This window comes from Sinocyclocheilus rhinocerous, unplaced genomic scaffold (assembly GCF_001515625.1).
Source record: "Sinocyclocheilus rhinocerous isolate Xijiao unplaced genomic scaffold, SAMN03320098_v1.1 scaffold3187, whole genome shotgun sequence".
NCBI lineage: Eukaryota > Metazoa > Chordata > Actinopteri > Cypriniformes > Cyprinidae > Sinocyclocheilus > Sinocyclocheilus rhinocerous.
In genome coordinates, this window is record NW_015643040.1 from 142,905 (window position 1) to 154,103 (window position 11,199).

Sequence of the window (11,199 nt, forward strand, 5' to 3'; positions counted from 1 at the left end):
GGCCAATATTACAATGTGTGCTGCCATTTCAGAGACTGGTGTGAGCACACATATTCCACACAGTGGGCCCTATAATACCCAACGTCTCCTGGCCTTCCTAAACACACTTTACACAGACCTGATTCCAGAACAAGAAAGAGGTTTTGGGTGAGTAACTACATTTAGCAGACATGCAATAAAGTTCTGAAGTTCCAGCAAGCAGTTGTGACATTATTGAATAACTGATGAGTCATAACTCAAATAAAAATTAATGCATTCATCAGTAGTTGATGCGGTGCTGAAAGGATTTGTGTAAATGCTGTGTAGCACCTGACTACTGATTGATCTCTGTGTGAATGTCCACAGAACCGGAGACTTTCTGAGTGTTTATAAGCATTTTACAAAATAAAATTGAAATGATAAAGAGGAATTATTTCTGAATTCTGAATAAATTATTGCTACTGTGTAAATAATATGCAATCATGTAATCCATAAAAAGTAACCATAGTATGATTACGTATTTTAAAATGTAGTTTAATCTAATTAGTTACAAGTACTTAATTTTTGGTATATATATATATATATATATATATTAATAAATGATAAATATATGTTGTAAACGGTGAAGGTCATTGAAATATATTTTTGAAGTAAAAAATATATTTAGTTTCAGCCTTCATATACCAAAATATACATCAAAATGTATTTTGGGGCAAGAAAATATATGTCTTACAATAGCACACATTTAGGCTAAATGCAAATGTGGATGGAATAGCCACATCAAAACAATGGTTTAGTGCTGTGTCATTTTGTATCATGTTTGTGAAACATTGTACATTTGCTCTGTGGGGGTCACTGTAACACTGTATCCTTCATAACGAGCCGCGTCTGCGGTTTCTGTACGCGATGCTGCGTCGCTCTTAACGTCACTGAAACTCGGTGAAGCGGAAACGATAACACAGACACCGACAGATGCGGGACGGGTCAACAAGCGATCGATCGATCGGCGCGAATAAACGAACCGGAGAGTCACCGACAGACGCGCGGATGCGGAGCCGCTGGACCAGCGGGGGGCGTGGCCAGGAGAGAGGAGAGAGACGCGATTGGCTGGAGAGCTGCAGATGGAGGCGGGGTTTCGGAGCTTCTGTTCCGCAGGAGATTGGGGGGGTATTACCGGGTGCGCGTGCGCTCAGCGCGTTTTTACCGCAGTGTCTCTGGATTAGTGCGCGGCGCTGCGGCACTCCGCTCGGGTCTAAACGGGAAGAGCGAGAAAAAGCGACCGGGCCGCGTCCGTGAGCACCAGCCGTTCCATCGCGCGTATTCCCAGCGGTTATCAAAGCGGCGCGCACCGGAGACATGGCCAAAGACGACGAGAAGAAGGAATCCGGGGAATGGAAGGAATTCTTCTGGAACCCGCGGACGCACGAGCTGCTCGGGAGAACGGCGAGCAGCTGGGGTGAGTGTGCCTTATGTAAGGCGCTCGATTTAACGGCGGCGCGTGATTCCGGTGCGTTCATTCATTTTAACCGGAACGCATTGCGCAATGCGTCTCTCTCTCTCTCTCTATCTCTCTCTCTGTGTGTGTGTGTGTGTGTGTGTGTGAGAGAGAGAGAGAGAGAGTGTGTGTGTGTGTGCATCAGGCCCTAATGGTTAAAGGACAATCTGACGATGCTGCTGCTGTTAAAGGTGAACGGGTGCAGAGAGCTGAACGAGGTTGCGGTGTTTGCGCGCGTCTCGCTCGTTGAGATCGTTTAACGGATCGCGAACGCGCATCCGATCGTTCCGATCAAAATGATCGATCGCACGGGAGCGCGCAAGGTTATTCGGTGTGTCCTCCGCGCGCGCGCTCACGTGACGTGACGTGGTTTCGCTCACATCCGGAGCAGCAGCATCCATCAGGAGTTATATAACCATATACAGAACACACACACACACACACACATTTCGATTTACAGTGGCTGTCACGAGCTCGGATTTGTTTGTCATTTACTATGTGTGTGTGTGTGTGTGTGTGTGTTATAGTAATGATGCATTAATGACTTTCATGCAGCTTTGTGTTCTGGTAAATTACTTTTAGCTGAGTCACCGACTTTAGCATGTGAGTGTGTGTGTGTGTGTGTGTGTCTCTGTGTGTGTGTGTGTGTCTCTGTTTGTGTGTGTGTGTGTGTGTGTGTGTGGGTCTCTGTCTCTGTATTTGTATTATTATTATTAATAAGTTTTACATTTTATATAGTGATTATAGTATGAAAGCTTCTATCTATCTGCCCACAAAGAAATACACACATGTGTGTGTGTGTGTGTGTGTGTGTGTGTGTGTGTGTGAGACCTGATATGTCTCTCATTAGCTTTCAAGATTTTTACTAATATTGTGCTGGAAGAGGGTGAAAAGAAACTACATTCATATATATATCCATATATATCCATATATTCACATACACATTCATATATATATATATAATATGATTTGTTTTTAAATTTCTCTTCAGTCTGAATCTAAAATGTCTTTTTACTGAAGAATTAACAGTGGCAGTAAAATCTCTTATTCCAGTTAAAGAAAAACACTTAAATGCAAAAGACTGTTTATAAAGATATAAGATGTGCCATATTGCTTCCAATAATATAGACCAAATACTGTATGTTAATTAATAAGAAAACTAAACCACACAAACTTAAATTAAATTAAATGTATCATTACATTTTTTTTATCAGGAAATTATCTCTAGGCTGCAATATACCTGACAATCATATTCCTTACAATATAATCATAATCATAATAATAATAATAATAATAATAATCTTTACACCATATAAAAATAATAAAATAAGGAAAAAAGGAAACATTCATTCAAAACACTTAAAAATAAGGATAATAAAAAAAAAATATATAAAAATTCAAGTAAAAGCTACCTTAAAGAAATGAGTTTCAAGGTGAGATTTAAAAATATTACGAGATTTCGCCTGAAATATAGACCAATATGTAAATTCATCATTCGGCTCTTGAAAACCTCGATGCGAACACACTTGCCCGAAAAAGTGCGGGGGACGAATTTACGTGATATTAAAAGTGGGGGGGACACGTCCCCCGCGTAATCTACGCCCATGTATTATAAGATTTAAATATCATATTTCCTCACATTTCTGTGGATTTGGATGGAATCTGCTGCTGTAAACTGATGTAATGCTATATTTTAAAATCATAATTGAACTTAACTATATTTAGATTCATTACAAATTTTTTATTTGACCATCCAAATGCAAAACGACCAATCAAATTTTGCAAAAACAAACAGACCACATCAAAGACAGATCACAGTGTGTGTGAGAGTGTGTGTGAGTGTGTGAGTGAATGAGTGAATGAGTGTGTGTGTGTGTGGGTGTGTGTGTGTGTGAGAGAGTGTGTGTGAGTGTGTGTGTGCGTGTCATATTATGTCAGATGAGTTCACTGGCCAGGTTTCATATGTATGGCTGCATCCGATTGGCCGAAAGCATTGACATTAGCGGCTCACAGCGAATGAGAGGAGGAGACTCTAATCTGACTCCCATCCCCCACTCCACCCATCAGAGAGAGAGAGAGAGAGAGAGAGAGAGAGAGCGAGAGCAGACAAAGAGCTCAAATAGACAGAAAATAATGCTGGAAAAAAATGAAAGAGAGAGAGAGACAGCATGTAACAGAATGAGTAGAGTATGTAGAGAGAGAGAGAGAGAGAGAGAGGCAGATCGAGATGGAGAGATAGAGAGATAGAGCTGGAGGAGGCAGTGGTTTTAGTGTAAGAGGATTTACTCCTCAGTCTGTCCTGACATTTGCTCAGTGATGGACGAATGAGAAACACGGATGACACGAAGATGGAGTGAATGGAGGGAATCTAGGTCACGTTCACCGCCTCGGTATCACACACAAACACAGACCGCTTCATCTCTGTTATGACACACAATACTGGATTCTGATTGGTCGGGTGTTTGATGATAATGTGATTCTCTACACATATCCACTAGATTAAAACAGATACATTTACATTTAGTCATTTATCCAAAGCGACTTACAAATGGGGACAATAGAAGCAATCAAAATCAGCAAAAGAGCAAAACAATTACATCAATCTTTTAATGTTGTAAAATTCATCAATATATTTATATAATGATACACAGATGAAGTACATCTAACAAAATTACATGCTAAAAACAACATATTTAACCGTTCCAAATATTATATTTCAGTCACTATATTAATTTGTTAGGCTGTTATGTTAAATAAATAGTTCATCCAAAAGTGAACATTTTCTGAAAATGTGCTCACTCTCAGTCCGTCCGAGATGTAGATGAGTTTCATGAGATGTGTCTCAGCAATGGATGCTCTGCAGTGAATGGGTGCCGTCAGAATGAGAGTCCAAACAGCTGATAAAAACATCACAATAATCCACAAGTAATCCACAGCACTCCAGTCCATCAGTGAACATCTGGAGAAGACAAAAGCTGAAACCACACACACACACACACACACACACTGACTCTGTGTGTTTCTCTAGGCATGATGATTCGGCCAAAAGGCGATCCTCTAGAAATCGTTTATAATGTGGAGAAAACAGAGAGCTGGGATTCATACATTCAGGCTTTGGACAACTTCCTTGCACGTAAGTAAAAAAAAGACAGATTTTCATAAAAAAAATACATAAAACAACATGCAATGATTTTGCAATCAGTACATTTTTGACTCACAATCACAGTCGATGTGTGCATTTTCATATGGAAGAGATGGTGCTCGCAACACCACGCTCATGGGTTCGATTCCCAGTGAATGCATGAACTGATAAAAAAATGCATGCAATGTAAGTTGCTTTAGAGGAGAGCAGCTACCAAAATGCATGAATAGAAATATAAATTTGTTACTCTGCAGTTTATCACAAAACAATGTCAAGTATCTGTGATTTAGGAATAATTCCGTTATAAATAAACATTGATTTACTCACCCTCATGTCGTTCCATGACTTTCCTTCATCCGTAGAACTGAAAATGTGAATTTCTGGATAATCTTCTTACCATCTTATCCATACAACATCTGTTCCTAAAAATCCTAAAAGGACAATAATCACCATATAAATATCATAACAGTGTATAATTCTACAGGCCAGTGCTCTTTATTATAGTTTCATTAATATTTTTATATAGATTTAAATTTTTATATGTTCAGTTTTCATTTTAATTTCAGTTTAATCATTAGTGATTTTCTTATGAGTCATTTTTAGCAGTTTTTTTTTCCTTTTAAACATTACTATATTTAGGTTTATTTTATTTTTTATAGATTAAGTTTTAGTTTTTATTTCCAGTTTGCAGAAATGGCAGGTAAATTAAATAAACATAACATTTTGAAGTAAAAAGACTGAAACAGAATTTTCTTGTAAAACGCACTCCAATAATCTTTGTTTACAACTTTGAAAAATGTTTTTTTTACAGTCTAGTTGTCGAGGCAACATTTCCTATTTCTATTATAGTCAACTAAATCTAAAACCATAAAAATAGATTTCCATTACTTGATAGAAAAAGTTAACTGAAATAAAATAAAATTAAACTTATTTTATTTCAGCTAATTGCAAAATTTTTCATTTTCATGAAATATAAAATTAATAATTACTAAAACTTTAACTAATATTGACATGAAAGCAGCAACTATAAAAATGAAATCTAATTCAAAATAACAAAAACTACAACAGTATCTCAATGATACTAAAATAACACAGATTTTCATTTTTAATGTAATATTTATATTTCAGCTTTATTTCAGCTTACAAACATGTTTTAACTCTTTCCCCACCAGCGTTATTGAAAAAGTTGCCAGCCACCGCCAGCGTTTTTGCTGATTTTCACTCAAATTTCATGGCCGCCAGAATATTTTGCCGTATGAATATCTGAACATGCAATACATCAAAATAAAGATCAGACCTTCTACTTTCAAACAAAACAATCAGTTTTATTCTAGCTTCAAGCATTGTTTTTTATCAACACTTGAATGTAGGTAGGTTTCATAAAAAAAGCAACATTTTGAGCAAAAAGCTGAGAAAATCACATTTTTATCAAGTACCGCATCTAAATCATATTCAGTAATATTATCAAAGCAAAGCTGCAGTAGATGGCTTGCATCAGTACTCCCAAAGCTTCACAGTCCTTTCTGGATCCACATTTCACTCGGGAACATTAGTCAGTTTTCATTTATATATGCGGTTATTGTTGATGATCGCATTATTTTTCATATGCATATGCTTACATATGAGATCGCTGGTTTCTGCGTCTTCATCACCTGTGTTTTTGATCGAGTTTCTAGACTCATTCAGGAGATGCGTGATAGCGCCCCCTAGCGTGAATACACTGAAACCCGGAAAATTCCATGTTTGGCGGGGAAAGAGTTAACAGCTTCCTCAGGAGGAGGATCATATGCTCTGTGCTTGTGTTTTTCTGCAGCCTACAATGACTCTCAGCAGGCGATGAAGAACGGCGCTTGCGTCCCGGATCAGTACTTCATCCAGGAGGACAGCGGCGAGGTGCGCAACAATCCCAAACGCTCCTGCCAGTTCAACCGCACCATGCTGGGGAGCTGCTCCGGACTGGAGGACCGCACATACGGATACCAGGACGGAAAACCCTGCGTGCTCATCAAACTCAACCGGGTAACTGCGCTGATCACTCATAATAACAGTAATAAAGAATGTACTGAATGTTCAATGCTGGCATCTATTGATCAGCCACAGCCTGTGGAAGCTTCTTACTATGGAAGCCCGTTTCTGCAACCGAATAAATAAAACAAAATACATATTTGCATCTTTATACCTAGCAATTTTTCAAAGAATTAGGCATTTCAATTATATCTCACAATTCAGACTTTTTTGTCATAATTCAGCATTTATATCTCATAATTCTGCATTTATATCTCATAATTCTGCATTTATATCTCATAATTCTGCATTTATATCTCATAATTCTGCATTTATATCTCATAATTCTGCATTTATATCTCATAATTCTGCATTTATATCTCATAATTCAGCATTTATATCTCATAATTCAGATGTTCCCCCCTCATAATTCTGCATTTATATCTCATAATTCTGCATTTATATCTAATAATTCAGACCCCCCCCATCATAATTCTGCATTTATATCTCACTATTCAGGCTTTTCCCCTCATAATTTGGCATTTATATCATAAAAATTCAGGCTTTCCCCCTCATAATTCTGAATCTACGTATATCGCACAATTCAGACTTTAAAATTTCATAATTTGGCATTTATATTAAAAAAAAAACTAATCATAATTGGGACTTTTTATCTAGTAATTCAGACTTTGATACCTCATAATTTGGCATTTATATCATAAAAATTCAGGCTTTTTTCCTTAGAATTCTGCATTAATGTCTCATAATTCTATATTTCCATCTCATAATTCAACATTTATATCTAATAATTCAGACTTTTTCCTCATAATTTGGCATTTATATCTCATAATTCAGACTTTTTTCTCTGAATTCTGAGTTTACATCTTGCAATTCCATGTTTATATCTTGTAATTCTAAGAAAAAAGTCAAAATGAGAGATATAAACTAGTGAGAATTATGATCTGAAAAGTCACAATTACATTTGTATTCCTGTCCACGGCAGAAACAAGCTTCCGTAAATAACAAGCTCTTCTGTGCTGGTCCTCTTTGGACAGTTTGAGTTAAAATTTGAAGCGGTTTAGAAATGCATAAACATAGAATTTAAATGCTAGTATTAGCATTAATATAGAATTAAATCATGCTAGTATTTTAATAACAGTACTTCACTACTGTACTTCAGTAATATTTTGTGCAATCTGCACTTTACTTGAGTTCTGTCAAAATGGACAGAAACATTTTTTTCCAAATGTTTTCGGTTTTTGAAAACTAGGATACAGCCAATAATACAAACACAAATTTGAGCTGCAAATAGCATCAGAAATCATTAGCTAGACCAGATCAGTTACAGTACCTTTGGTCTGAAAGCTGAATGAAGATGATGAAGGTGCTTCGTTTACTCCTGCAGGTGATTGGGCTGAAGCCAAGTAATGATGAAAAGTCTCCATTCGTCTCCTGTTCAGCAAAAGTGAGTAAGATCTTACCTGACCTTCAGCCAACCCTCATCACTAACAGCCAGTCAAGCATGAATACCATCTGTAATGTTTGTTCATTGCATCCCTCCATACTCAGGGATATAAAGATGGAGACGAGTTGGTAAGAAATAGACTAGTCTGCACACTTAGCATCCCTAACCTTAGACTAGTGCACATCTTAAACTAGTACAGTACAGCCCTAACTAGTGCTTAACTCTCATGCATTCTGTGGTTAGTAGACATGTAGTGTTGCATCACTTCTAAAAGATCAACGTGATCAATCTCATCATGTCTTCTGTCTCTGATTGATAGTTTAGAGTGTTTTATCCAGTAAAAGCTCTTTTAGTGTAATTGTAGAAACGTCCAGCTTCAGCTGGAGCTTCTCGTGTCAAATCTTGACTGATTTTTATCAAGTAAGCATCAGAATAACTGCAGTAATATCTCCAGATGAACACTTGCTGGACTGAAGCAGCTCAGCTTTACTTGATTCTCCATCAATCATGTTTTAGAGTCTCAAATCTGATCCTCAGGATCTTTTGAGGAGCGTTTGTTTCCAGAAGCTTTACTTTCACTGTTCCTCAGCGGAGGAATGATCTTCACAAGCCTCCAGAACATCTCACATCTTCTGAGGAGCCTTTATTTCTAGACCGTTATAGAGCGACCACTGATATTTAGATCATTTTATGTCAGTATCTGCTCTACTGTTATAAAGATCTCATTGATTTACATCACAAGGCTCAGAAGATGGCTCAGACGAACGAAACCAATGCTGAAGTTGAATACTTCCCTCAAAACGGAACCTTCAACCTCATGTACTATCCATACTACGGCAAGAGAGCACAGGCAAGAACACACACACACACTCTCACTCACTCACTCACTCACTCACACACACTCACTCACTCACTCACTCACTCACTCACTCACACACTCAGGCACGCACGCACGCACACTCGCACGCACTGTGTGATTATATCCGTGTGTAACTGCTCTCTCTGCATGTGTTTCAGGTGAATTATTCTCAGCCCCTGGTGGCTGTGAAGTTCACAGACATCTCTTTCAACACGGACTTCAACGTGGAGTGTAAGATCAAGTCTAGCACTCAGTTCAAGATCAGCGAAAGAGACAAGTTCGCCGGCCGCGTAATCTTCAAGCTGCGCATCAACAAAGCGTAGAGCAACTGCATCTGCCACACACACACACACACACTCAGGAGATGGTAGAAGTCCTTCATATCTCAAAGTGTTCAATGTATTTGTCCGTCCCCATTCTCCTGTCTACACGATGGTTTCTATGTGTGTGTGTGTGTGTGTGTGTCTTTGTATCTGTGTGTTTTCAGTACTCTTGACTGTCGTCATATCCAGCTGATACCGTTCCAAAGTGAAATCAAGAGAGCAGGAAAACATTATCAAGCCTTTCTAGATTTCTAGACACAATCATCATGAACAATCCAGTGAATTCAGAGGGACCACAATCATCCAAAACCTGCCAAGAAATTATATTATATAATGTGCTCCCAAAATATAGGAAAATAACACCATGATGTGAAGAATCTAAAACAGGCTTCATTTTCTGTATGCAAAATATAATTTCTTACCTTTTTCTTTTGATATCAAGCTAAAATGTGACCTGGATTCACTCGTTTAGTCTATATAATGGCTTTTATGTTACTGAGCGTATAACAACACAAATTAGGTCAAATCTGGTCAAATTCAGGATCATCTGTAGAAATGCGCATATATGATCAATTAACAAACAGAGCCATAAAAATCGTCACGGACTGTAATCGACTCATATCTGTCACATATCGTTCTCTTAACTTGATATCTGTTTTATCCATTTATTTATTTATGATTTAAGGTACATTTATAATGTTATTCATTTATTTATTTATTGGATTTGTGGTTTTTATTTTTTTATATACATATGACAACGTTTGTGAAGACACTTTTGTAACACTGTAATGTTCACGAATGCACACACACACACAAGCGAAGTTAAACCGAAACGTTTGGCTGACGTTCTGCACATTAGCCAATCAGCTTCAAGCTGCGCCATATCAGTTCGCCATTAATTAATTTGCCCAATCGACTGATAACATATTTCGTCCAGAACGGTTCGACCCATCTTTCTAAACGTGTACACAGCAATACCTTCTGGTCCGTGAGTGTACTGTTAATACTTGTAAATAATACAGAATCTGAGGTAGATAACGAAGAGAGTAGTTACGAAGAAAAGCGCGAAAAAAAACAAAAACCTTCAATTAAAATTAAAATTTGCCAATCCAAGTAGATGAATGAACAAATGTGTTTTCTTCCCAAAAAGTGTTTTTTAATTTATTTGTTGGTTAGCGCCCGTTAGCACAGTGGAAATATGACGCAAACATTAGCTGCATATGTTTCTCGAAACTTTAGTTCGTTTCTTCTTAGCTTTGGTAGAATCTTAGACTTTTATCATGTGATTTGACATTTGGATGTTCAGGGGGATTCGAGTCGAACGGACAAGTCAGACTCCTGAGTTGTGAGCGAGACATTAGCGTAGTGCTTATTAGCGAACCACTAGCCTGCCGTCGTCGACGCGCGGGTGGCCTGTCTGTGTTTAGTTTTTCTTTTGTGTTCCTTCATTCCGCCCCCAGTAGTGAATGTGCTGTGTTTCTATTGGGTTACTGCCACAGTGTTGTGCGTTTGAAACATTGGAGGGTGTGTGTTAGAAAAGTGTGTGGGGAAAAAAAAAAGAGCCAAACGTGGCCAAACTTTCAAATTAACGTCACTAGTCCATCCGTCGCACATCAGCACACAATTTACGGCCTGATGTTGGGATCGGTTCAATGTTTACACAGAGCGGTGGCTAATAACTAGCTAAACTTACGCTGCCCGCCGTACGTTTACTACGATCTACTTCGCGTGTGCTGCCTGACCGCTCTACGTCATAGATTTTATATGTTTTTAAGATATGGTAAATCGAATTGTTGCACATTATTTCCGATTTCTGTACTTTAGACACTGCAGCGATGCGTATTAGCATGTCGCCACCGCGAGTGTAGATCACGCACATTATTCATTTCCGTAAGACGAAAAACCAAGCAGACAGGAATTTGGGACATCGTT

At 38.1% G+C, this 11,199-nt stretch overlaps 1 protein-coding gene across 1 annotated transcript; it reads left to right on the forward strand.

The window, feature by feature from the left end:
* The first annotated feature begins 4,472 nt into the window (after positions 1–4,472).
* LOC107756958 (sodium/potassium-transporting ATPase subunit beta-2-like) lies at positions 4,473–10,806 on the forward strand. Its single transcript, XM_016574289.1, has 5 exons — positions 4,473–4,607; positions 6,430–6,635; positions 8,026–8,085; positions 8,828–8,935; positions 9,103–10,806. The coding sequence occupies exons 1-5, from the start codon at positions 4,505–4,507 to the stop codon at positions 9,265–9,267; spliced, it is 642 nt and encodes a 213-aa protein (XP_016429775.1). The 5' UTR covers positions 4,473–4,504; the 3' UTR covers positions 9,268–10,806.
* The last annotated feature ends 393 nt before the right edge of the window (positions 10,807–11,199 follow it).